The sequence below is a fragment of the Leptosomus discolor genome, chromosome 7 (genome assembly GCF_034619465.1).
Source record: "Leptosomus discolor isolate bLepDis1 chromosome 7, bLepDis1.hap2, whole genome shotgun sequence".
Lineage (NCBI taxonomy): Eukaryota > Metazoa > Chordata > Aves > Leptosomiformes > Leptosomidae > Leptosomus > Leptosomus discolor.
The window spans coordinates 36,867,309-36,895,259 of NC_141397.1; the positions used below are offsets into that span (position 1 = coordinate 36,867,309).

At 41.7% G+C, this 27,951-nt stretch overlaps 2 protein-coding genes across 3 annotated transcripts in view; one reads left to right on the top strand and one right to left on the bottom strand.

Moving 5' to 3' along the window:
• STAG1 (STAG1 cohesin complex component) overlaps window positions 1–20,336 on the top strand; it is a 149,132-nt gene extending 128,796 nt beyond the window's left edge. The window contains exons 24-33 of one of the 2 annotated variants that reach the window (XM_086468408.1): window positions 1,272–1,411; window positions 3,214–3,315; window positions 4,884–5,032; window positions 6,078–6,206; window positions 10,483–10,688; window positions 14,455–14,626; window positions 17,319–17,429; window positions 18,375–18,489; window positions 20,132–20,212; window positions 20,307–20,336. In XM_086468408.1, coding sequence (XP_086324534.1) covers window positions 1,272–1,411; window positions 3,214–3,315; window positions 4,884–5,032; window positions 6,078–6,206; window positions 10,483–10,688; window positions 14,455–14,626; window positions 17,319–17,429; window positions 18,375–18,489; window positions 20,132–20,212; window positions 20,307–20,330 — 1,229 coding nt within the window. In that variant the 3' untranslated portion in view covers window positions 20,331–20,336. The remainder of the gene's footprint in view (window positions 1–1,271; window positions 1,412–3,213; window positions 3,316–4,883; window positions 5,033–6,077; window positions 6,207–10,482; window positions 10,689–14,454; window positions 14,627–17,318; window positions 17,430–18,374; window positions 18,490–20,131; window positions 20,213–20,306) is intronic. The other variant, XM_086468409.1, reaches the window with a different exon arrangement.
• Window positions 20,337–25,190: 4,854 nt separating this feature from the next.
• Window positions 25,191–27,951, bottom strand: part of PCCB (propionyl-CoA carboxylase subunit beta) — a 29,093-nt gene continuing 26,332 nt past the window's right edge. The window contains exons 13-15 of the mRNA XM_086467858.1: window positions 26,793–26,891; window positions 26,480–26,573; window positions 25,191–25,375 (exon numbers count right to left, since the gene is read on the bottom strand). Coding sequence (XP_086323984.1) covers window positions 25,254–25,375; window positions 26,480–26,573; window positions 26,793–26,891 — 315 coding nt within the window. The 3' untranslated portion in view covers window positions 25,191–25,253. The remainder of the gene's footprint in view (window positions 25,376–26,479; window positions 26,574–26,792; window positions 26,892–27,951) is intronic.

Genomic DNA, 27,951 nt, shown 5'->3' on the forward strand with positions numbered 1-27,951 from the left:
CAGGGAAGAATACATTTTAAAACACACCCTTTACCAGAAGTCTGTGTGTAGTTAATCGTGCTCTGCAAGTTCAAAGTTCAGAATAATACATCAAGGATAGATTTTAGGAGGAGAGTGTCTAATATTTTTTTGCTCTTTAGCAAAATTGCTGTTCTTCAACGTGCCGTGGTTGGACTGGGAAGACAGCCAAAAGATGGATGAAAATCTTTGTATATAATCTCCATTCCCTAACGCTAATCTGAGTCTGTGAAGTCAGTCTTACCATTTATAACTTCTGGTATTCAGAACACATCAGTGATGATAAAAAGAAATTAAGGGGTGGGGAGAGGGGAGTGTGCTAATGGCTTCAATTCTGTGGGTTAAAGCATCTCAGGATTAAAACGTGCATGCATATTCACAGCCAACTGCACTGCTGGTAAGAGATTTGCTGTGATCAAATATATGACTGAAGTACTGTGGCTCTTGGAGACTCTAGTAAGAGTGCAGCAAGAGAGTCTTAGTGACACTATGTTCCTTCTCCCCCCCGCCACAGCTTTGTACGCTGGTTGGAAGATTCCCTCCAAGAATAAGTTCTTCTAAATACCACTGAATATTTGCTTTTATCACATAAAAATATTTCACATATTTCATTTTCTTATATAAATTGTAGAAGATACTTTTATTATATGATAACCTATTTAACATTTTTATGTATATAGTTTCATTTCCATTCACAGAGTGGGGTCTTACGTGGGTACTTAATAATTATGACATTGCCATTCAGTGTTAATGTTTCTTACAACTGAATTTTACTTCCTGTTGTTATTGATGCTTTAGAGCCATTGATTTCGTATCTGAAAACCCAAGGCATGCAGTCGAAGTAGTGCTGCTTCTGATTTTCCTTATGTGAAATATTTATAGCTTAGTCATGTTGATGAAGCATCTCCTAATGTCTTGTGCTTCAGAAGTTAAGCAGAAAGCATTCCACAAGTCTTCATTGTGGTCTTTAAGAGGGTAAAGAAAATAAGCGATTCAGTTCTGTGTGGGTTATGTTCAGTACCTACTCAGGGCTATACTATGTAGCATCCATGATCAATGGTGTGTCATGTTCCTGAACTTTCCAGAAAGTCCTACCATAGGCAGGACCCAAGAATTGCCACCTTTCATTTCAGCTTCTCCTGCAACAAACCTTGCTTCCTTTTAAAGAATTGGGGTTTTTTCGAAAAGCTACTCTTCAATAATGTTGCTTTAGAACATAGCCGTTACAAACATTTTATTGTTGATGCTTTCAGAGGGAGATGAAGAAGATGAAGCTAACAAAATAGAAGCTTTACATAAGAGAAGAAACCTTTTGGCTGCCTTTAGCAAGCTGATAATTTATGACATTGTGGACATGCATGCAGCAGCAGATATCTTCAAACACTATATGAAGGTACAGCTCTCTGTATTCTCCTCTTCCTAACCAAACACGGACTGTAGTGTCAGGGCCCCTCTTTCTCTCTGTTCCAATGCAGTAGCTAAAAGTTGAGCACTTTTGAAAGCTTTTGCAGCCTTATTTGATCTTTTTGTCATAGTTTTTACTTTCTAAATTACACCTCCCACGGAGAAGCAGTAAGCTTTGAACTTCCTGTCCTGTGTACCGGAGTGCCTTATTAAAGGCAGCACCAAAAGTTGGTCCTGCAAGGTGCCGAGTATTTCCAGAGAGGCTCCTCTCTGCAGAGAATTTCTTATCCTGCTCCTCAAATTCATTCCTAGAATCCACAATAACAGTCATCTGATCAATGTCATATTTCACTGGGAGTCTCCCAGTCTTGGCGCTTGCTATAAGGAAGCAGGTTTTTTTGTGAGAAAAGATTGTTTTAAACAGGATAGCAGTAGAAAAAAAGCTCTATATAGTACTGCTATAAGTGGATATGCATTAACTGAATGTCTCACCAACTTATGCTGCTTCTGTACAGTATTTAGGCCCAGTGAAATTCAGAAAGACTTGCGGCTCAGCTACCACTGCACCCGTACTTGTGAGTTTACCTGCCAGAAAGCAGGCATATTAGCAATCCTGACACTGCCGAGCAACACAGAGCCCCCTCAGGTGGTAGCAAATTGCTGGGTAGAACTCAGCTGTCTCTGTGAGGGATTAGTCATCACAAAGATGACAATCAAGGAGGAAAAACTGGAATATAGAGTGCGGACCAGGTCCTTTACCCTAGACAGCGTTTAAGATCTTGATGTGAAATATAAAGGATTTAACTTTAAATCCTCCTTCTCCTGTTTATTGGGAGCACGCAGTGCAATGAAATCACTGGTGCACGCTCTAGCCATCAGCCAGGTCACTGCTCAGGCTTACTCTTGCTTAGGGATTTTTTTCCAGAGCAGGAGTTTCAAACTGAAGCTGTCACAGTCCAAGTTAGTTTCCTATCTGCTGCTCTACGCTGATCTTCTCCTCTCCCTATGCCACTCCTCCGAAACTGGGATAGAGTGAGAGAAATTGAATTTAAGTTAGAATGCAAACTAGAAGGATCTCTGTACCAAAGAAGGCAGGAGCAATATTTTAGGGGAAATTAAACTAAATGGTTGCAAATGCAGAAATATTAATGAGGCTGAAAGAATACTGTTTGGAAAAAAATTTTATATTCTCAGCCTGGAAGTTTTAATGATTATATAGGCTTCTCTGCCCAAATGGTCAGTACCATAGGCTGTGGTTTTCAGCATCCATTCTTCTAACATAAAGAACATCAGCACTTCATGCTGACTAATTCCTTACTCAGCTTTCTGGCTGCAGTGAATTCCTTTCTTGGCCATCTAACTCACCTTGCATTGTACACGGAGCTTCACACCTGTGTGCTTAGTGTCTGTTCACACCTACTTGTTGCAGGTTCAATGTAATGTTGTTTCTTAGAATTTGCAGCCATGGGTCACTTTCATCAAACATTTAGTTTGGGGTAGGAAATGCTCTTTAGTTTATTTTTCAATGTATTTGTTACAAAAGGTAGTAACAAATACAGAAGTTCCTTACCTCATCCCTGGGTGCAGGCTACTAATCAGTTTAAGTTTTGATACTGGAACATTGCCTCCCGCTCACACAAAAAATCTGGATTCAAGACTAGGTTTTTTGGCAACTGCTGCCTTTTCAAAACAAGAATTACAAGCAATCTTTCTATCAGGAAGACGGTAAGAAATTGTATAAGAGGTTCCATTTAAAGATTTTAAGAGGGTTTTTTCCATGTTTTTTCCTAGTACTACAATGACTATGGAGATATCATTAAGGAAACCCTGAGCAAAACAAGGCAAATTGATAAAATCCAGTGTGCAAAGACACTGATTCTCAGTTTGCAACAGGTAAGAATATTGATTTTTGTTAGAAATGCCTCACTACAAAAAATACTGGACAGAATTTTCTCTAGTGCCCTTTACAATGAAGCAAAAATACTATGCTTCTGTTAAGAGATTATCTGCTCCTTATTTCAGGCTGTCACTGTTCATTTGTCTCAGTAATCTCTTGTCTCCTTAAGCCCACACTGGCAAAGTTTTGGTCAGATTAAAATGGAAGAAAGGGAGAGAAGAGCCTTGAAGGCAATTTGGACCAAGCTGATTCATAGCAGTTGTTTACTGGTACCTACTGGACAAGAAGAATTGACTTTTTCTTTGTATAATTAGCTGGAAGTAATGCATCATCTTTACATTTTGTCCCAATACTGATTGATTTTTCAGACTTAAAGCTAATTAGTTTAAGTCTTCCAATATTGTTAAACATGGGGTTTTTTCCTGAAAAATTTGCTTGGCATCAACCATAAATTATTGGCTTGATGATGAAATCCATCCTTGTTCTGCCAACAGCACGAAGTGTGTTCTTCACTAAATACCATTTAGGCCCTTGAAGTACCAGCTATATCCATTACATAGAGAAATTGCTTCTATAAATTAGATATTTTCAAATCAGCTGGGTGTCCCAAAATTCATTCTAGAGTACTAAGGGATTTCCTGTAGGAATTTGGAAGCTGAGAGATATCTGTGAAGACTTGAGAAAAACAGATGTACTTCCAGAAGAATCAGCGAGTGTCAAAGTAGTTCCTGTCTTTAAAAGTCCAAGAGAGGAAGGAGGAGCCAGGTGCCATAGATCAGTCAGCCTAGTATCATTTCATGAAAAAAAAACGTTTAGACAAACTATTTGCAAGTGCCTAAGTGATAGGTAACAGCCAGTATGAAATTGTCAAGGAGAAATAATGTCAAATTAAGCTGCTTTCAGTAATTATATGGTAACAGAACTTGCGGATATCGGAGAAACAGTAGATTTAATGCAACTTCATTTAATATTGTTACTGACACAGCCTCCCTTGATATTCCTGTTAGCAAGTTAGAAAATGTGGTCTAAATGGCAATACCAGACCAAGACGCAGAACTGACTGGAAGACTACCGAGTAGTTCGTTATTGTACTGAAAGGGCATTATCGAGCAAGCTTTGAAGGCATTTACCCAGTCAGTAATGCTGTTCGGAGAGTCATTAAGTCTTGAATGATGGAACAGCAATTTTGCTTCCTAAATTCAAAGAATGTTCTGATCTGATGGTTGATGTAGGAATATTAGAAAGCTGCATAAGAATGCAGAACCATCTTGATGAGTTGGGAGAATAATAGATGCAATTCAGTGAAGGTACATGGAAAATTCTGTTTAAAGAGTTATCATCTGCAAAAGTACAAGATGGGAGACAATTGGCAAACAGCAGTTACACAGAATAAAGTCTGGGAACTGAAGTGGATTAGACACTGAATATAAGAGAACTCTGTTACATCTCTGTGAAAAAAGTCATTGTAATGTCCACTCTTAGCTGTAACAGGTAAAGACCAAAGCCTTTCTCAAGAAAAATGTTTTCTAGCTGATGGATTTTAACAACTGAATTCTTTCTCTAGCTGTTTAATGAGCTTGTTCAGGAGCAAGGTCCCAATTTGGACAGGACATCTGCCCATGTTAGTGGAATCAAGGAACTGGCCCGTCGATTTGCCCTCACTTTTGGCTTGGATCAGATCAAGACAAGAGAGGCTGTGGCCACACTACACAAGTGAGTGGTGGTAAATAAACTAGATTTTTATATTACTTTGGGTTAAAACTTTTGCTCAGCATACCTTTTCTAAAGGTACATAGTCTTTACAGGTCCTGGAATAATGATACATTTTTTTCTAGATCATGCAGAAAAACAGTTGGGAGGTGTACATGTATGTTTGTAAGAAAGGAATTAAAACTAGCTGCTACCTAGTTTGTTGGAGTTTATTGGAGTGGCCATGTTTATCTGTCTCGGGTAAAGCCACTGGTATTGTACATATTTGTATGGATTGTGTCTAACAACTGTAGATAGTTCTTTGTGCCACACCACTGTGGATTCTGTAGGCACCAAGAGCTTTTATAACAAGATATTCCAAAAATATTTTGGAAATTTTTTTTTTTTTTTTAATAAAGTGGATTGAAGCTTTTTATGTAACTGCTGCATAGGGAAGTGTAGAAAGGTGCCACTAAATTGAAATTATTCTTTCTCATGCCATAAAAAGGTTAAAATATTAAAGTTTGCTGTTTCACTCATTAAGACTAAGATTAGCAAAGCATGATCAAAATGCCTACATGCATGCGCCCTTACTGGATAACGTGAAAGTAAATTGTTTTCTTTAGTCTCAAATGATAAAGCAAAGATAAGGCAGAGATGCATGTTTCAATATTCTGGTAAGTAAAGTCTCTTCTCTGACTCCTGATGCAGTTACGTCTTGTTATATCTTACATATTACTCATTGCAAGGTTCTGCTTCATGCAGAAACAAGAAAGAGCCATTTGGCTCTTCCTGCTAAGGCAATGGCTTTCAGCACCTGCCAAGTGTCTTAGATTGTGGTAAGTTCCTTCGTCACTGGCAATATGTTGTCTTTGAGACTGAATCCTCCCAAATCGAGAGTGAACATTTGATTCCTCTTTGTCCAAAAGCAGCTGTTTGCTAGTAATGAAAAAAAGAGTTATGATGGGTTATAAGGATATAAATAATTTCATCACAGTTCAGATTTTAGGCAACTTTTATTTTAATTTTGTTACAAATGTCTTAAAATTTTAATATTTCTTTACTGTAGAGATGGCATAGAGTTCGCCTTCAAATATCAAAATCAAAAAGGACAAGACTATCCACCTCCTAACCTTGCTTTCCTTGAAGTGCTTAGTGAATTTTCTTCTAAACTCTTGCGACAGGATAAAAAGACTGTGTAAGTAATGCTCCGTTTTCTTCTGGAGGTTTTGCTGGGCTCTGTTCATCACTGTAGTGTGTGTGTGTTTAGGCGCTCTGCTTTGAGGTTTTCACAATAACAGGGGCTATAGGAAGTCCCAGTGAGACAGTGAATTTCACATACATAGTTATCCATTGTTTTATATTTTAAAGTAATAAAAATAAATGAGAAAAGGAGAATCAGATTCACTGATGAGGTGAGTTTGAGACCTCACAAAACCAACATTCCTTAAAATTTATTGTGGGGCACTGAAAAGAAAAAAAGCAGTGCAGGAAACTTACAGGCCTGTAAACACTGCAGTAACATCATAAAATGTAAACATATATTTGTTGTTTATTTTAATATATTGAGTTAAACTGGGAAATAAAGGTTTGTCAAGGCTTCTGTTACTGTCACAATAAGATAGAGGCTGAGAGAGGATGCTGTTGTCAGTTAGGACAGAGCAGGGTGGTAGAGACCTGGCAGGCTAAAACAAGCAGCCTGGATTTGTTGTGGTGTGTAATTACTGTGCATGAAATACTGGAAATGAGATAAATCAGAGGTGTTATTGATAAGATCGGAATAAAGAACAAAAACCACTGTTTTATGAGCAACACTGGAAGAGACTGTGAAGAGGGGCTGCAGATATCAACAGCACTGACAAAGAGAAAACCGCTTTATTAAGGGCCAGTCCATAGTAAAGACATGTTGTCAGTGTCACCGCGGAGATAACGCTCTACATTTCTGATACGTTGTGTGGCAAATACCCAGGATTTGGCCACAGCGCAGAAGTAGTAAGGGAGAAAGGAAGAGGACTCCAGTCAAAAAACAGCCAAACACTAACGTGCCCAGTGTGGAACTGAGTTACCTGACTAACTTTATGACCATTTAAAAAAATGCAGTTGCCAGATCTTCTGGTTTATGGTTATAGATATCTTTCCAGTCAATTTTCTGACCACAGTGAGTGTAAGTCATATATATATACTGTAACTACCTCAACTGACACTTCCTGTCAGACTTTTCTGTAGTTTTTCTGTGGAGACATTTGTTTTAAAGGACTTTTTTATTAGGGTTAACGATTGTGACTATTTTAGCTTTATCTGTGTTACAAGAAATGCATCTTGGTTAACTTCGTATAATTTTTAACGTATACATGCTTGAACAAATTTAATTTTTTTTTATTGTATATATGATTTGTCAATTCGGCAAACACAGTAGAAGAAATAGTTAACGGAGCTTGAGAACTGGATGATCCTGTTGGGCTAGCTTGGCACTCCATTTTTTAAACAGCTCTTCATTGTTAAATCCTTGAATCTTGTCAACCTCTGTCCTATTCTTTAGGATAGGACTAAGGATAATAGGATTTTATTACTATCTTCCTGGCTGAACTGTAGATTCTCCTGCATCTGCTAGTTTTAAGTGCTGTTAGCCTGATTCCTCTGTTGAATTTAATGAAGCTTATCCTTCCTGTACAGTCATCATCCCTTCCACAAGTTTCTCCAGGGTCTAAAATTTAAAGTTACATCATTCTCTACAGTTTACATGACAGCTTAATTTGACCTGATCCTTTGCATGAAATTCAGTACTTCAGGAGATCTTGTTCCTTTGCCTTCTATGTTGCCATTTAAAATTTTTTTAAATGGGTTCTCCCACTCATTGGTGCCACACAACCGCTGGCTTCTTTCGCAGGACTGTAAAGATTGCTGTGGTGGAATCCATTTCTCCTGATCTTACCTGTCTTTGTTGTAGTCATCTGTATTTGAGCTATTTGCTTGAGCTGGATTTGAAGATCAGCGAAAAGAAATAGGTTCTATAGGGCATGATTTATCTGATCTGTGCTAAATTACTGCTTTAAGATGAGTTCAGACGTGCCCTAGATTCCATTGGCTGTGGTGACTAAAAAGTCAAGATAACTTGCTTCTATGTGAAGATTTCTGTTGGAGATACCTGCATTCCTTCCCTTGGGAGATCTGTGGTGTTTGCACCCATCAGGCAGTGGCTGCATTGCCCATATTGCTTCACTGACATTACATACTCTGCTCTGCTGTGCTCTGGAGAGTTGATTTGCCCTTCTCTGTAGCATGGCTCCTCCAATCCACAGGGACCTCTCCCCCTCCCTCCAAAGGGGCTGCCGATGAACAGGAAGGTACGTGACCACCATCTGGTGGAGAGCTCCTGTGTACAGGATCATTTCCCTTCCTCTCTGGCTTGATCTCCTCCTGCCCAAGTGGCTGTTCCTAAACTCAGTAATGGGCTGTTAGTCTGGAGGCAAAAGTGCTCTAGAATAACCCGGAAGGTCTCATGAGCATAGAGATGCCTGTCTTCCTGAAGTCCTCCAGCTTGGCTTTCCTACCTCAAAAAAATGAATTTTCTACCCAGTATGTCTACATAGGCCATCTGCCCTTGGTACAAAGTACCACTCCCGTCACAGTTGAGCAAACACTGCTCTTTTGCAGGGCTCCTGCTTCCTTTGTGATTTACTGCTGGCTTTTTTATCTGGGAGAAAAAAGGGAGATGTTTCCAGTTTGGGAATGGAACAGCAACATTGGTTGAATTTAGTTTTCCTATTCTATTTATTTATTCGTCTTCTTGTTTTATGAGTAACCTCCAGAATTAGTGATAGCCATTTATGGATATATTCAAATCTGTGGATTTAATATAAAACTGTATATTTAAGGTGCCAGGCTCTTGCACTTAGCAAAAAAAGATTTATACTAATGCAATTACAAACACACAAGGCAGATGCAGGCAGGGAAATCCCAAGGAATTAATCTAAGACCATATAGAGGTGAATTGCCCTGTGGAGGCATTTATTTCCATTTATTTCTCTCAGATAGAGACTGTTAGCTTAGACTAGACAACTGACTGTTGGGTGTCTGAAGTCAGATGAGGCGGAGCCTAAGCATGGTGTTCTTACCTCTAGAAATTCCAAGTTTCCATCCTTGTTGAATCTCTCAAAAATGCTCAGCAAAAGTTGTCTCAAGTTTGGCATCTCATCAGTAAAGAACCCCCAGGTGATGTCATTTTTCGTTCTTCACAGTTTGGGCATCACCTGTGCACTCCTGTTCCGTAAATATAAACTGGATGCAGGAAAACTTCTTACTTTCCAAGACTGTTCTGCAGATATATTCTCTAAAGCCATGAAGCACTCAAGTGCTTTACAGTGGTACTGTAAAAGAGAGAGAGAAGAAACCAAGAATTTCTCATTCAGTGCAAGGTTTGGTGTTGCTCGCTCGGTATACACATGAAAAGGGAAGGAAGAAGCATTCACAATGTTCAATAAAACAATAAACCTGATGTTTCTGGAGCAAAGTCATCCCATTCACTGAATCAAAACAAAAATCCCATTAAAAACTGGGTATGATTGCTGCCCAAGCATATACAGTGTGGCTCCTTGGCCTGTTCTGAAAGCTGGACTGTGTACAAGTTTGAGCGTGCCATGAGCTGACAAGAAAATTCTGCATTTCCATGCAGAATCCGTGGGTTTGACTGCCAGTGATGACAACCTGGCAATATGGTACTAAAGGAAATCATGATCAAAGGGGGCAGGAAGTAATGCTGAAGTGTCATGAGTTCTCTTACTTGACTTCTGAATGCTGGGTTCTGCAGCCTGAAACTCATTAGAATCACTTTTGTGTGGATTCGCATAGTCATTTTAAGGACTACTTCTAATACCATCATTAAATAATCAATGGAAAAAGAAAACCTCTCAAATGCCGTCCAGACGATGTACAGGAGGTTGGTTCCTCCCTGAAGTTGACAAGTGTGCATTGGACTTCTTCATGGCAGTGGAACAGATCTTTGGATTTTTTATTGAAAAATAACTGCTTGCATTGGAAGGAACCATTTTTCTTGTTCCAGGATCCAAAAGGATATCCTACATCCTCACAACAGTGGTTCTAATTCAGTCTGTCTGTTGACAGTAGCAGTGTGTAGAGGGAGCTTCCTCGCTATGCAACATAGACGAGGAGTTCAAGGAGAGTGTGCTGTGAATGACCACAGACAGATGTGGGGGGAAGATGCTGGGGAGAGAACGTTTTGTACTGCTTATCTGTGAGTAACCTGTGTATGATTAACCATGTTACTTTGTTTTGAGGGAATGACATGTATTCTTACTCAGACAGAGACATGATGCCCTATCAGCAGACATTACTCAATTGAAACAAGGGAACACCATGTGGGATTTGTGTTAAGCTCTCAACAATAGGAAGAGGAATTGCAGGTTAATTAGAGGAAACAATGTGTTGCGCCTCTACTCACTGTCTTGTCTTTTCAGTCACTCCTACTTAGAGAAGTTTCTGACAGAACAGATGATGGAAAGAAGAGAAGATGTATGGCTTCCACTCATTTCCTATAGAAACTCACTAGTTACGGGGGGCGAAGACGACAGAATGTCCGTTAACAGTGGAAGCAGCAGCAGCAAAGCCTCTTCAGTGAGGAATAAGAAAGGACGACCACCACTGCACAAAAAGAGAGTTGAAGGTTTGTATGGTTTTAGATTGGTGGAGGTATTTCTCATTTTGTACATATATTACAGCTTTCCTTCTTAGGAGCCCTTATGTTTTATCAATTAATGCTGAAATATATGATGTAGTAAAACCAAGACATCTGTTCTGCAAATTCATGTCAACCTTGAACATGTGTTTGTGAGAAATACCCTCATGAGTCCCTGTTCTTGTTTGCCTTCACTGAGATTTGCACATTCAGAACTATTAAAAGCTGTTATTGAAGTTGGAAACAGGAGGTTTTTGTGGAGTTAGCTGCTCTACATCTTTCTCAGTGGTGGACTTCTGGTTTTCTGCCTGTGCTTCAGTCTGGAGCATGACTTCAGTCTGTTCATTAACGATGTTAGAGCAAACCCAGGGCAGAAATTCTGATACAGGTCTGTATTTTTGCAGGACCACTGGAGAACACTAAAATGACACCTTTTTTTTGTTTAAAATGGTATTGATATCCAGTGTCTGTATTTACTCTTCCTATGACTACAGGCACGTTTATGAGGAATTTGGCTATGATAGCAAATTTCTTACAAGATTGCATCTGTTCCTAGTTAATCTGTATGATGTAGTGTGTACTTCTGTGAATATAAATTTACTGTTTCATTACTGAGTAGGTGTAAGTGGGATCTTTAAGCTTCAGGGATTTTTCCAAGGTCAGTATCTACGGCAGTAACTCCTCAATGAAGAACTTAATGCCAGTTTGCCTGAATATACAGCAATTTCCCAAAATACTCTTCAGCAGTTTGTCCATATGTCCTTCTACAGTCAGACCCATTCTCCACTACAGCTTATGTTGAGCAGTGCATGCACCGTCCTTCAGTTTCTTACAGCCAGCCTAGAGCTTAGGCAGATAAAATACTGCTTCCTTTCTTCAGATGCTGTTTTGCTTCCTTCAGGATGCCATGATTTTCACAGAATTCAACTGCTGAGGGGTTTTCTTCTTTCCTCTTGTTACTATTTCTCTTGTAAATATTTTCATCCTATTTGTATTCTACCAATATCCTTTTTTTTCACCTGGGAAGTGTAGTAACGTCTTTGCTTCCCTGTAAGGCAAGTCTTAGACGTGGTTTTTAGGCATGGTTTGCCTCACGCTCTTTTGTGTCCTCCTCTTCCAGTGATCAATAGAAGGGAGAATTGATTTGCAACACTTTCAATTTGCATATCCCCTTTCTCTGCAACAGCTGTGGTCCTGAATTTTCCACAAACGTAACTCACTTAAAATGATAGAGGCCAAATCCATGGTTGTTCAGTTCCTGAAAGCTCTGACTGTGCAGCAGTTTCCACCAGGAGATCATCTAGCTGCAATAAAGACTGTGCCAAGGCCCACTGTGGGTCTGACAGGATTCTGACATCTGCAGAGGGTACGAGGGTCTGTTTATGTTCCACCAACATCAGAAGACACCCAGGATTTGTCTTACTGTAGGCAGAGTGGTCTAATGTCACTGTTCACTGCTGTAACCCCAAATTGTCCCGTTAGTAATCTGTGGCCAGAAAAAGGCTGGGGAACGCTGCCTCTCACAGGTGCTCTGCTGGGCGGGGTATGGGCGTGTCCTTTGAGTGCTACAAACACAGCTCTGGGTCACAGTAAACATTCAAGGATGTTTTGAAGAACACCATTTAGGAAGTGATTCCCTTCTCCTTTCTTCCTTAAATTCCTAGGTCACTATGCAGACCTTCATTACTCATGAGAGCCTTGCTGTACAGCTGCAGTATATAGGTCCAGGAAGGGTAGTTTAGCCTCTAACAGCGTAATGGTCTTTTCCTTGATAGAGGTCTCCATTGTAGAGTTTTACAGCCAGGTAGATGATAGAGCTGGAAAGTTACCAGCAAGTGCTCTCTAATGACAGCAGGAACACGGGCTCTGTGGCCTTTTCTTACCTCGAAGGATCTGCAATGCAAGCACCGAAAGTCTCGGTTTAGATACATACCAATAAACCACATTTGATACCGTATGTCAAAAAAACCCTTACAGTAATATAAGCAGTTCAAAGGACACCACGTGCTCCATTTTTGGATGCTTCTTGATGTGCAGTACGCATTACTGCATGTGTTGTGCCTGAAGTACACTTCCTTTTGAATCCTGGTGAAAGGAAAGCCAAGAAAAGTGGGGCCAGGTTGGCTGTATTTTTCACAGGAAGACACAGATTTCTGCACAAGCAAGGTCTTATTTTGTATATACCAATGATGAGCTCATGAAATAATCAGAGATTTGATCCTCAGAAATAAGTACTTATTGTTCACTCATCTGTGTAACTTGAGTTATGAAGAACCAGTCTTATGAACAAATTAATTCATGGTCTATACATAGTATGTACACACATCTTTGTTGGGTTTTTATCTTTACATACTTTTTTAACTCTTCCAAAAGTCCTAGCTTTAATCTTAATCTGGCAGTACAATTACAAATTTGGACTTCCCTTTAAATACTGCTAAGATGTTTTCTTTAATTTCCACTCTAAAGGAACTAAAACAAGGGCAAGATTGCTGCAGAAACCATCCTAGCATCAAAGAACCATACCTAGTCCCCTGTGGTTCCTTTCTCACCTAAATCCAGCATATATTGGGTTTAGCAGACTGTTTTGGAGAACATTCCATGTTGCTACTGAAAGTAATTCTGCTCTGTGACATTTCTTCACCATGCCTTAAGGAAATCAAACATAAATAGGATTTAAAAAAAAAAAATTCCTAACATAAAAAAGGTTGAAAGGTAAATTCAAGGATAAATAGGCAACTTTTTAAACAGCATTTATGCCTAAAGGATAGTAAAAGGCATAGGAAAAATGAAAAAAAAAAAAAGTTGAAATGCCCATCTGCTTTCTCATCACACATTTCTTCCTGTTAGTAAATCTGTGATCTGGTCTTCTCCTCTCTCGTCATCTCCCCTGTGTTTCACTCACTCCAGCAATTTACGTTTTTTTTCTGCGTGCCTCTTGCCTACGCAGTTGTCTGCTCTATCCCATTCTCCTCAAGCCCCCCCTCTTCCTTCCTCTCTGCTTTGCTCCCTTCGCCACAGGAGCAGAGCATCCCACCTAGACCGTCCCTCACCTTCCCATCTCCAGTCCGCCCAGCCGAGGACCTCTTCCCCTCTAAACGTGCTGTCCAGAAGCACGACTGAAAGCTCACATGAGCCAGACCACTCCTCTTATTTAAAATGCCCCCTCTCTGCTCCACTGAAACGGTTCTTCCTGAAGTTTCTGAAGGTCTGTGCTGACCAGATTTGGTGTTTTATCCTCCACCCTCATCTTAGTGTTTACCTGTACCTTGTTTGCTGTATGCATTTGAGATTAACAGTTTTATATTTAGGTTGTAAACTGGGTAATCGGGATTATCTTTGTTATGTCTGTGCCAGATGCACGACAATGTAGACGCTGCTGCAATACAGTATTTGTTTGCAATGTCGGGGTTTTTTGTTTGTCTGTTAAATATTTTTACTTTAAATTCTTGTTACTGCTGGGAATAGCTGGCAGTAATCCTTCCTTAAAAGAACACAAAATACAATCAGGCTGAAAATGGTGTTATTTATCCAGTTGATCTCTTAAAGGCACAGTTGTTTTAAAAGACACTAAACTGTTGAAAATCAAATTTGGAGAAGGTGCTGCAACTATATGGAAGTGAGTCAGCAGATGGAAGGCTTCCATTGCTAATGTGGGGTGCTCGGTCAGTGTGTTGGCTGAAGGAATCCTGAAGGCAGTCCCACTGCACTGTGATTGTCAGAACTGTGCCGTTAATTTTAAATGTTCTTTTTCTAGATGAGAGTCTAGAAGGCTCATGGCTGAACAGGAATGAAAACATACATACCCCAGGGACACTGCAAGCACCACAGCTCACCTCAACTGTCTTGAGAGAGAACACTAGACAAATGGGAGAGCAGATCCAGGAGCACGAGTCGGAGCAGGGATCTGAACAAGATTTTTTACACAAGTAAGTGTTGGAATTCCAGTATCAAATACAGTGAGCCAGGGAAGGGAGTTGGCTGTTGTTTATGCAGACAGTCTTAGTCTGTGGCTCCATATCTGCAGTGTTTATTTGCAAAAACAACTGGAAATGTCTTGGCTATAGCTCAGCAATACTTTGATTACTTTCAGTTCCCAGGAAAAATACGTTGTGATGAAATCATGGCAGAAGTTCCTTATGTTTAAAATTATCTCATAGTATAACTATGCGATTATGGTTAGATCTCCCTAGTGTTTATGCCCCAGGTTGAATTGAACCATTTCGCTAAAAGACCTGTTAGATGTTCTCTTTTCTTTCCCTCTGCCCTGTGTCATCGTACAGTTCAGGTTCTCCAGACATCCTAACTGATTTCCTGTAAATTAACCCTTCAATCCAATTCTAGCTGCTGAGCTAGCGATTCCTGTTTCTGGGGCAATTGCCTGCAGGCAATTTTATTTTGCCCTAAATTATATACACTTTTTATCACTCAACTCCTTTGTATCTCCTCCATTTAGAGGGAAAAAAAAAAATTGTTGGTTACTATCTGTCCGTAGTTTATTTAAGAATGGAGAAGTCTTCAGAGAATGCTATTATGTGCTGTTTCTATTGATATGAAGATCCAGAATAACAGTATCTGTTTTGGAGACTATTTTTGTAACTTTTATAGCAAAATGTGCTGATCTGATTCATCTGTATAAAAAAAGCTGTAGTATGCTGGCCAGATGAATCAGGCTTCTACCAATGTAGTATAGTGTAAAATACGCAGATTATCCTCTTGGTTTTCCTCCAGCTTTTGTCCATTGGGTTTTTTTCTTGATACACATTCCCCAGCTTCCCAGTTCTTCCTAAACATGAGCTCACCCTGCTCGATCCTAAACTTTACTGCTTCATCCTTCATTCTTTAATCATAGTATTTTCTAAATAGAAATAATTTTAATAATGGTCATTTTGCCTGAGAAGGTAAAACCTTCTCCAGTCTCAAATGACAAGGGTGTATGCATGCCACCATACAGGCTATTAATGTTTGCCCACCGCAGGAGATACTTGCAGCTCAGCTGGCTACAAGTACCTGTTAATTTTTGGAGCACACAATATTTGGCGTGTACATAAACGAGTTGAGCCAACTGTCCTTCCTCGCCTTAACCACGTAACATCGCCATCAGACGGCACGAGCTAGGCTGGCCAGGGCAGGGCTGCGTGTGGTCCTGGGCTCGGGAGTTCCCAGTGGTGCTGGCTGGAAGGAAGGAGGGCTGGCGTGTGGGTGCAAGGCAGGCCTAGGCGGTTCAGGCAGGTAGTCCCAGCTGGCCACAAAGAAAGCGCAGCCAAGGAGGAGCCCCGGTGCCCGTCAGTCCCAGAGCATCTCTTCATGGGAATCCCACGGCACGTGAGCTCTGGTTCATGTCTCTGACTTGCCTTTCTGCAGTCAAGGATTTGCCTCCCAATCCCCTGCCTCCCCAGGTGTTGCCACAACTTCCAGATTGTAAGGAAGATGTTGTAGATCTCGATCTGTCCTTCAAATTTTTCTGCTCTGCAGTAAAAACAAAGAAAATTGCTGAAGCAGAACTTTCTTTCTGGCCCTTTCTGATCTCACCTATCACTAAGCTAAATCTCTCTCTGTGAACATTTAATTAGTTATGGAAGTGGGACAGCTTCCAGTCACTGTGTCTTACTCCTGAGCCTGGTGAGGAGGCGCTGCCTAAAGCTGTGGGAGAACCTGCCCCTTTTCAGGGGGAGGGGGAAGTTGAACCAGGCTCTTCATCCTGGGCTTGAACCCTTGTTTCGATGAATGCTGTGAGCAGAGAACTGTTGGGCAGAGGCAGACAGCATCGCTCTCCCCTCTCTCACTTGGATTCCACACAGAAGTTCACAGTGTGAACTGGCAGTGGAGAATCCTTTTTTCAGCCTGGCGTCAGCTGCCACACACATCATACAGGTCAGCTTAGGAGAGCTAAAACGTGAAATAAATACAGAGCAGACAGTCGCCAAACTAACGGGGTTAATCACGTCAGGAGAGTATTTTGTTCTAGGTTGTTTTCACATGGCTTTTCCCGGTTCATGATGTCAGTCTTGTTAGGGTACAAGACTGCATAATAAAATAAAAACAGGTGTTGCTCTGGAGCTGCACGGAGTTTACTGCTATTTCCTTGTGCTGCAATACACAAATCATATCAAATGCATTGTGTCTACTACTGGATTGAGGTGGTATGAAAAGTACAGCCTTTAAGTACGTGTGGATAAGTTACTGCTGAGTTGATCAGGGTATATATTTAAAAGCAATTAGTTTTTCATGTTTTGTTTAAAAATGTGTGTCAGTTATTAATGTGGATCTATTCTTGCTTGTATTTTGCCTGATCTGAGACAGTGAAGCAGGATTTAATAAAATGAAGTTTTGAAGGGCTCCCACTTCAGGTGCATGTCACAGTAATGAGTGGGTAATGTTAGCATTTTCTGTAGTTGCTTTTATTACAGTAATTAACGGATTTTTTTTTTGTGCACATACAGTGAGAGGAGACAAGTTGTGGAAGGGAGTCCAGAAGACGTGGGCAATGATGGATGTGATTTAAATATCTTAATCTGAAGCATGGCCAGACACAAAACCTGAAGAGATAGATGTTGTCTAAAAATAGCCAACTCAAAACTGTTAGTGTTCTCAGTCATAATGCTGCTTTATGTTTGTTAGTCCCCAGATGCAGATATCTTGGTTGGGCCAACAGAAGCTAGAAGATTTAAATCGAAAGGACAGGACAGGAATGAACTACATGAAAGGGAGAACTGGTGTAAGGCATGCAGTGTAAGTGTTCAGAGCATCCTCATCTCCAGATCAGAACCATTTTAGATGACAATGTCGCATTTTATGTTACCATTTCTGGGTTGTTGCCAGCAATCTCTGTGACATTTTAACTCCTGTTAATGGAGGCAGAGCTACAGCCTTGTGATGTCGAAGTGGACACCGGGCTGTGCAGCCCTCTAGCCCAGCGTTCTGCTCCTAGCCATGGCCATAAGCAAGTGCCAGTGAACAGGGCAGACAGATATGGCACAAGTCCCCGTTATTCTTTCTCAGCCATCAGCCATTTCCATTTCAGGGGGGCTCCGTGATTTGTCTGCTAACTAATTCCCCATGAACTCTCCCAAGTTGTTGTCTTCCCGTGAACTTGTTTACGCTTCTTTCATCCACGTGATCTTTTGCCAAGGTGTCCCACTGGGCAACTAATTGAAGGAACACACGTGGGTGAACGCTGAAGCGTTCTGTTGTGCGAGGTGCTACATGCTCTGGTGCCGATCCAGCCAAGCCTTCCAGCATGTCTTTCAGGATGGGGGCCAGTCTCCAGCGAGATCAAGTCCTTGCTGTTAAGAATCTGGCCTTGGATTCACTGCTGGATTCCCAGGGATTTACCAGGGATCCTGACAAACAGTGTAACTCCTTTTTCGAAAAGGGCAAGCAAACAGACTGAGGTTATTGCCCTTTTCTTGTTAGGGACAAATTTAGCTGCTCTTTATAATGATACTACACAGGACTTCCTGCTTTAGCCTCTGCAAGTGCTAGGTTTGTTTTTACGTAAGATGTTCTTCCAATTAATGTTACAGAAAGCATGCTGGCTATATTGTCAGCATAAGGTTTTATATGAAGGCATTAAGGGATAGGATTCGTGCATTCTTTTTAATTACAAAGATCATGGATGGGAAGTTTAAATGCCTGGAAATGACTTTTTCATTTTCTTTCTCTTTATTTAATCAGACGAGGTCTAATGGAAGATGATGCTGAGCCCATCTTTGAAGATGTAATGATGTCCTCAAGAGGTCAGCTAGAGGATATGAATGAAGAATTTGAGGACACAATGGTCATTGATCTGGTCAGTAAATGTTATTGATAGCAAGTTTAAAATGGATGAAAAATAATTTAAAAGGAATTTTAGAAGCACAAACAAAAATTTCCAAAATTTTGAGCCCGAGTTCCTGTTGTATGAACATTAAAGAGCAGAAATTATCTGAATACTCCCTAGTACCTGCAGCTGCAGATTTGAGCCGAGTTGATTTTTTTTTTCCACAGAAACACAAGGAGATTGCTTAGCACTCTTCCTCTCTAATGCTCTGGACTTGGGCAGTAGCAAGTGTCTGATGCGCCAGCACGTGCCCAGGACTTGTCAACCTGTGGGAATCAGGTTATGATTTGTAGTGTATCAGTGCAGCCTCTTAGTGAGCGCCTGAGAATGGGCTGACCTGACTTGCCACACTGTCAGCTGAGGGCAGGTGGGGGACAGAGGTGACACCAGCTCACCCCATCTGACCGAGTATCACAAAGCTGCCTGCTCAGCCTCGTGGAGTACAATGTTTGGTTCTGGTTGTCAGTTGACATTATGAAGAGTTTGGCAACAGCATCATCTAAAGGTGTTGTAGGTGGTGTTGCCTTCCCTGTGCCATTGTCACAGCCACCGCTAACTCATGTGCTGACACAGCTCTTCACGCAGCCACACTGTGGTCAAACTGACACAGCCGAGTCGTTTCTCTTTTGCCATTTCCTGGTTGGTTTGCCTCCCGGGAGGGGGGTGGCTAGGGGATCCTTCATCAGCGCCTGCTTAGTTTACAGCCATACAGCATTGTGCTGGCACAGCAGAAGGGAGAGCAGGCTGCAGTGAGCAATACCTTACACTGGAATTGCTCCCAAACATGTCCTGTCATCAGATGGCAGCCTCGGGTCCTGTCACAGTAATGCTCTGACTACAGGCAGGATTTCCTTTGCAGAGGTTGTAACCTCACTAGCCTCTCTGTTCGGAACAAATACTTCCCTTGTAAAATGGGAAGAAGGATCAGTTTGCATTACACACTTCACCATCTTAATGCTTTCCTGTTTCTCCCTTCCTATCCAAACAATAAGGTGTAGGTTACTTTAGGACTGGGCTATAATGTCTTGGAAAGAAAATTTAGGCAGTAACTCAGTTGCTGCTGCTGAATGCAGTCAAATGATTATATCAAGTAAAATCTTTACTGGTAATCCAAGGCAAGGAAATGAAGTAATTGGTCAAGCCAGTGAGGGTCACATTTCCTCTTCTGTTCCTAGGGCAGGACAACATAAAGGGGTTTTCCTCAGAAATATTATGAAATCTTAAGTACCTTTTTTTCCTAAGTCCATTTTTTGACCATATCAGAGCTGAAGTTTCACCATAAAGTTAAAAGCATAAAGACAGTTTTTATGCAGTCCGGCCTGCAGTCCTAATGCAAGAACATCATTCAGCCAGCAAGAGTCTTAAGCAAGTCCTTAGCCATAAGCACAGACTTAAAATGACTTTAGAATCCATCAGCTTTTACCTCAGTCCAAAGAAATGCTCTCCTAGTCAGGGCCTACATTTGTATCGGAGCTTCTGTGGAAATCCATGCAAAGCTGCTCTCTGAAGGAGCTGGTAACCCCATCAGTCCCCCTTGGCTGTGGAGCCACATGAATCCTTTGCACCCGGGTAACAGATGTGAAGTTCTAAAATGGCTGACTCCTCTTTTTAGCCACCATCAAGAAACCGTCGAGAACGGGCTGAACTGAGGCCAGACTTCTTTGACTCTGCAGCTATCATCGAGGATGATTCAGTAAGGCTTTCCTAGTCCTGTGTGCTGTTTGTGTGAGGTTATTTTGATTATCATTACACTTAATTAATCATTGTCTTCTAAATCATTTTTCTAGGGATTTGGAATGCCTATGTTCTGAAGTCTGGTGAAGACATTTTACAAATTTGGAACTCTATTGTTTAGAGCTAGAGGCCTATATACTGTGATAGCTTGTATGAAAACCACATTTTTGATGTGATACGGTTTGATTTTTAACCAAATGATTGAGGTCAATGCCTTTTTGTAGTGACAGAAAGAAGAGGAACTTCTTAATGACACAAAGGAATGTTGGCCAATCCAGTCACCGCAGAAGGGCTGACCTAAAAAATCATTTGTATCCCTGTTCTTGACTGTCCTAATACAGTTGTGTTTTTTTTTCTGGATGAGGAGGAAGTTTTAAATTGTTGAGACAGCTGTCGAAATAAACACTGTTCTACATATGTTTTCTGAAAACAACATTGATTGAAAACAGAACTTTTTAACTTTATTTTTCTGCTGTACAATTTAAAACAGTTTTAACATTTGCCTTTTTATGTTTTAAAAGCTAGCCATTTTTATTAAACCTATGCCTATCAGCCATTGACTAGCAATGATGCTATAAGCAGGTCGTTCTGGCTACAGAAAAGTGTTTTTGAACACACTGGATTTGATTAACATTATGGTACGCTTATATCCTCTCTAGGCATTGAGAAGAACACTCTGATAGAAGAGGTTAGAATTCTAATGATGTGCATCTCTGCCAAAAAATTTCAGATTCTGATATGATAAACCCAGATTTTATACTCTTGAGAAGATTTATTTTTATTTATAATGGGACATAAAGTAAGAGATGTCCATGAAGCCACTTTTCCAACAGATGCTGTGTAACATTCATTTTATATAGCACATGGGGACACAAAAAACAGTAAATTTTCTATTGGTACTTGCTCTGTGCATTTTTAGCAACTTATACCAGCAAATAAAGTATTCTCAGTAAAACACACAAACGGTTCTCAAGTAATCACTTTGCTGTTTTTACTACCTACTTCAAGCCCTGCCAGCCCAAGGTACATAAACAGCAACTTTCCTATTTAAAAAAAAAAAAATTCAAGGGTGGGGGAAAGGAATCACTTTAGCATACTAAAAGCAATTTTAACTGTACCATAAAAAAAAAGTCTACTTTCCATGCCGTAAATACCCTTTTGCGCTATTTTTGTAAATTAATTTTGCCAGTTAGAAGTACTGTATGTGCTGCATAGAAATTTGTGCTTAGATGGTGAAGTTCTTAAGCTTACAATGGAATACAGCTACATTTTCAGTGTTAACTGTGCATATTAAGAGTAATTCTTTGGGAAAAAAATATGATTTTTCAAAAAAGTTTAAAACATCAAAAAAAATCAACCAAAAAACCAAAACATTCTCAGCTAATTCATTGTAATAAGAGATTTTTCAATGTCTTCAATAATCTGGAATTTCATTATGCTTCAATTTTATGACTCTGCTTAGTAGCTGCTACTTAAGTTAACTGGCCTGGCATCAGAGGTGCTGGCCATCCACAACTTGCACTGACTCTAGGATCTCTATGAATCAGCCCCAAAATGTTAATCTTCCTTTCTGCATTCTACTGTTAGCATCCAAGATACAAAGCAGACTGACCCACTTGGAGCACAGCAGTTTTAGAGGTGCTTTTTTTAGCAACTGCAAAATAATTATGGAGCTTTTTTCTGTTACAAGCATATTGAAAACCAACACAACATTAATGCCCAGTGCTTAGTTGCTGGGAGGGAAAAGAATCTAATTTTAAAAGCAAACCAGCATTTCACTCAGCTGAGGTTTGTTTCTTAGAACACGTGCAGTTCTCAGACACAGTTGCCAAAAATGTATGACAAGGTAATGCAGCCATTCCTTAGATGTCGGTTGGGTAATGTATAAAAGCTGAGAAGTAGCTGGACCTTTGTAAAGTAACGTTACCTCCCTTGCTCGTCTGTAGGGGTGGGCAGGAATGGCTGCATTAAATTGTCATCACAGTAATTCTGTGAGCATAGTAGCATTGATAAATGCTGCCTGGTTTGACTCATAGTCTCAGATGAACCTTGTGCTTCTCAGTCCTCTGTGTGGAAAACTGATTCCTAATTTAACATTGTAGAATACTGTATAACAAACACTTATTATCACGGTACCTGCAATGGGTTTCCAGTTCAGTTTGCAGTCAATAGGTTTTTGTATTATGAGTGTCTCCTTGATTGGTTTTGCTAGTAATTCTGTAAATTGTACATTTACAATATGAGGTTTTTTTTTTCCTTTTGTACAATTTAAAACTGATGCTTCACCTTTCATTTAATAAACTATTCAAAATCATGAGTATGATGAGCACCCTCTTCGCTATAACTTTCTTTTAAATGCTTGTTTGGACCATTACATCTTGTCATCCCATTTATTAGTAGCCAAAGGAAACGCTCAAGTCCAGGCTTCACAACCAGGTTCCATACAGCTGCCCTGCCCCTTCAGCCCCACAGCAAAGGAAAACCCTGTCTAGGCGCTTTTTTTCCCCTCTCCCCTCCATTGTGGTGTGGTTTTGGTTGATCCGGGGGGTTTTATTGTGAGGTTGCTGTAAGTCTGGTAAGTCATTACACAAGTTGGGAGACTTGCATTGTTAAAACTTGTAATTGTTTGAACTGTCACAAATTTTGAGAAAAACATCACTCTCCTGCCCTGTACGTCTGAAGTGAACCAGACCACAGGGGAAGAAATGGAAGTGGTGAAGGCTTGGAAGGTCTGACCAACAAGCTGGGCTAAATGAGGCTCTACCAGTTACTGAAACAAAATGTCTTCTTGTTATTCCCACGTCTCAGAAAGGTGCTATTTCTGTCCAACCCACAAATGATTGCATCTCTGTGGCATTAAAGAAAACAACTGACTTATTTATCATCTGGCCCACTTCCTAAGGAAAAAAACATCTGAGCCAGAAAAAGTAACAAGATGCAGCAGGTGAGGAACAGGGCTAGGATACAAGTTCTGAACTGCACTCTGAGACTACTCTGAGACACAGACCGAATACCACATCTCCAACTGCTTTTAAGTTATGCTCAACTCCTGATGCACTGTGGAACACAGTAAGTAACTTGTCACGCTTCTAAGTTCAAAGGCTGCTCTCTGCTGAAAGGATTTTATTTTCTATCATCTGTTGTTTCTGCAGGTGATTGGAATTCAAGAGAATCTTGACTAGTGGGGCCAGAGCAACATTCCAGTGTGTTTCCAAAGTGCTGTGCTGGTTCAGCAGCTGACTACTTGGAAGTGAAGAGGATAGAAGCCACGTTCTCATGCTGACAAGGGACAGAAGAGAGGATGAAGTCTGCAGAACTACTGAGGTTAGGAAACAATTAAGAAAGGTTGTACTCTCTTCTTTGTGACAGTGGTGATTTGGTTTCTCATTTAGTGTCTTCTCCTGGCCCTGGGCAGGCTGAAGAAACTCGTGCACCTTGCTTCACGTAACCCAACTTTTCCCTCTAAAGCTGGGACAGCCACCGGCCACCCTGTCAGCTACTAATGACCTTGAAGAGTCCTCTTGATCCTTACAAACTCTTGACTACACCTTTTCTCACATTAACTCACTTCATGGCAACACCCCCAGCATAGTAACATTTCAGTTTACTGGCCCTTGTTGTTGCAGCCAGCTCTTCCCCAGGGCAGTACTGGCACCTGCTCTTGCTGCCGAGCTCCAGCACGGCACGTTCCCGCAACTAGCTTAAGTGCGTTTGCAGCCAGAGTAACCCGAACGCCTTGCCTCTAGCTGTTACAAAACCTGTGGAGCTGGGACTCAAAATGCTCCTTTCGCACTCTGTTTTCAGACAATTTTTTGTTATTGCCTTCCCCCCCCCCCCCCCCCCCCCGCATACAGGCCCCAGTGCCCCAGGCTGTGCTCACTAGGGCACCAGCTGCACCTACCTGGGAAGAGATGCTACCTGGAAAGTTGCCATCTTGCCTTTCCTCCACTCCAGGCATGTGCTCGGGGAGCGAACAGGAGCAGCTGCAGCGTGCAGGTAGGGTAGTTCTGCCTTGTAATACAGGGCCGTGCATTACAGAGGTTACAACAGCCCAGTCAGTACAGGACTTTGCACGCCTGGCAGCTGTTTGCAGTAGTGCTAAGCACAACAGCAGCTGTTCCTCACTGCCTTCTGGGGCTGCAGTTAAAATGCAGCTTCTAATGAGCAGAGTGAGCGTAAGGCCCAGGGCTGAGCAGTAAAACATCTACTGCAGCAGTTCCTTGCAAGTCTGGCAAATAATCATAGAAAATATTAGGCTGGAAGGGGCCTCTATTTCAATCCTCTGCTGAGGGAGAAAAGCCCCCCCCACTCAGGGAGAAGAATATGTCCCACCAGAATTGCCCTTTTTCCAATTTGGGCACTTGTCCATCTTGAGGAAGTGGCTCCATCTTTTCTGTCCCACCTGTACCCACAGCCTGGAGGCCACTGGTACCAACCTGAGACCTAGCGTTGCTGCAGCCAGCATGTAAAAGCTGCAACTTGGGACAGTCTAGCACAGGAACACAGCAGGTTAGTCTGAGATCAGCAAAGACTGGATTCCAGTGCACTGGAAGCCAAGCTCAGGATTTTTCTCTCTGCAGGTTGGTGGTGCAGGAAGCAGAGTCAGAGTCCAAAGGCACATGCAGGGCTAGACCTGAAACTCCAGAGGGGTCTGACTTCTCAGCAGTGAGAGGTCACTGCAGCTCTGCCTGTCTGAGCCACCTCCAGGGCCTACAGACTGAAGCAGCCAAGGGAGCATTTGACCATGAGCCATCAGGAACAGCTCACCTGCAGCAAGCATTGCAGGTTGTGTGGATTATTAACCCACCAAAAAGGGTTTATACAGATGAACTGGTAAGACTCCCAAATTAAATGAGACATGTACTATGATTTATTGATGGTTGTTAGCAAAATCAAAATGAAAAGTATTTTCATTGCAAAGTAGGCCTTCACTTAAACAGAGAGTATTTGTGTTCGGAATACTGCCACGTCTTCCAGCATGGCCAAGCCCCTCCACACACTCACAGTGGGATATTAGCATGTTTCTTCCAGGGAGTGGACTGTGTTTTACTAGCCAGCGCATCTAGGTCATGGCAGATGCGCATGCGGGTCATTGAAGGTTGGATGATATCATCAACAAACCCTGTAAAAAAAAAAAAATAAAAAACAAACAACACACAAAAAACCCCACACCAACCCTGACCAATCATGAAGTGTTTGCCTCAGCCTTCTGTATCTAGATTGTCATGCAAATTAGCAAAATCAAAAGAATATTTGGAATACACAGTTCACAAGTTACAAATTAACTTAAGAAAGTCATTTAAAATAGCCTGAACAGGACATATTCCTGTGTCAAGAGTTTTTAAATTAGAAACACTGACTTTGTTAGATTTTGCAAAAGTTAGCAAGGCAGAAACTGTGAAGGAGGGGACTTTACTCATGGAATACTGCACCAGTTACTGCAAAGTTTCAGACACACCATCTCCTTCCACCTACTACCATTAGTCTGATTTAAAGGTTCAGAAGCGTGGCTTAGAAGAGACATCCCTTGACTTGGTATGTGCAGGAGTCTAGTTTTTCCTGGCTCAAAAAGCAGTAACAGAATGTCTACTGCAAAACCAGAGGGAACAATACTGAATGTACTGGTTGTGGTGGAAAGCAGCTTGGCTAAGGCTTCCCGGCTCTGTGGCACTATTAATGGGGTTCAAATGAGGTACAAAACCGATCAGAGTAAGTCGGCATAACAGCAAATAGAGGGAGCTGACCCCAGGGTCTACAGAGCTGCCTTCTAGAGCACAGTCAATGCTTCAAAGCTAGAAGTAAAATTCAGAAGTAAAAACAGTAGAAAAATTTACTCGAGAGAGTCCTGGGGAACATTACTGAATGGAACTAGAGTCTGACCCTTTCCTAAGGCCACTGTTCTGCATCTCGGACTGTCAAACAGATTGTCAAAGCACCTGTACTTCTAAGGAGAAGTCTGAGTTTTGATATGTTTTCTGGTATCTACGAAGCTGAAAATACACTTGTCAGTGCAGTCCCCACACCTCACCCGTCCCTTTCCATCTGAGGAAGTGTTTGGTGTGTAGCTGTGTCCTTAACGTGCACAAGCTCTGGTTAAGCATCACCTCTCTGACTCAATACAAATGTCTTGCCTAAATAACTCATGCCTTAGCAAAGAGATTAATAGCTACAAATTTACGTATGTGCAGTGGCAAACACAAACGGGACACGCGTGAGATAACCGTACCTCTCATGGCTGCAGGAAAGGGGTTTGCAAACTTATTGATGTATTCTGCCTCTGCATCTGCCTCCTTTCCTCTGAAAATGATCTGGACAGCACCCTAGAAAGGTAAAGCCTGCAGGTCAGTGACAGTAACCCAGCCCCCACAGAGAAAGGCTGGCTGCTTTACAGGCCCTCCCCCACCACAGCCCGCAGCTGTGCATCCAGGTGAGCTGCTTCGGAGAAAGACCACTGTCTCCATCTTGCTAGGTCACCTCTGTGCTGCTGCAAAGGCACCAACAGCTGCCACACACCAGTGCAGGAGTCAGCCTGGATTTACCTTTGCACCCATCACTGCCACCTCTGCAGTAGGCCAGGCATAATTTGCATCTCCTCTTAAATGCTTGGAGCTCATCACGTCATAGGCACCCCCGTATGCCTGGAACAAAACCCAAGGGATTAATTAGGGTGGAGTGACATTGCAGCACAATAGCCTACGTTCCTCTTGCGGCTGTTACTATTCCAAAGACAAGTGGGGCTAAATTTTACCTGAAGAGAGCATGAGCGTTTCCGTTTTGCTACAACAATCTCCTAGGACTAGACATCTCTTCAGCTAGACCCACACAAGAACAAGGAAGGGGGCTGCTGGTATCTAAGACCGTTCCTGATGGCAGGCAGAGAGGGCTCGGCCCATACCTGGAACACCAGCCCTCAAACCCACACTCTGCCCATGCTCCCAGAATCTCCTGACCAGGGAATGCAGCACTCGCAGCCTGCCATGCTCTACTCTGGCACTGGAAGTGGTCCAGACAGCAGTGGCGAACCACAGATACTGCAGAACCACAGAGCACACTGCAGTACAGCCCATGTCGAGGCTACAGCAAGGCTGCAAGTTCAGGAAGGGAAGGATAGTAACAGAAGAATCGGAGAAGGCAAAGAGACAGAAAGAGGCAAAGTTCTTTTTTCTTTATGCTGTGAAATGTTTTGAGCCTATCAGAAAAACAAGCGGGGGGGGGGCAGAGCAGCAAGGAAAAAGCTAAAGCCTTTTAGGACGCAGAAGGTCCCTGGAGCTTACAGCAGCATGGTGTCAGGTACCTTATGGAAAGGGAGAGAAAAATAAAATGAAGTAAACTATAGCAAAAGTATATGGAAGAAGAGAGACCATGCGGGCTTTAAGTCTGCAGACACAGCAAAAGAAAGGTACAATCACCACTGGTTTTGGAAAAGGAGAACAGAGAGGGAAGATGGCAAGGATTTGCTGTGTGCAAACAGGTGGCACGTCCCCAGTGAGACACACTGTGTGACAGAGGACAAATACTCAACTGAAGGCAGTCCAGGGAGAAAGCCAAGAGCAGAAACATGCCATTTCAGAGGGATGCGGTGACAAAAGGAACAGAGGTAATGGTCTGAGAATAGAAGAAAGGGCCTCTTGTAACCTGACATAAAGAGGTGTTACCAGATGGGACAGAGATGTGACAACAGAAAGCACAAGTGGGACA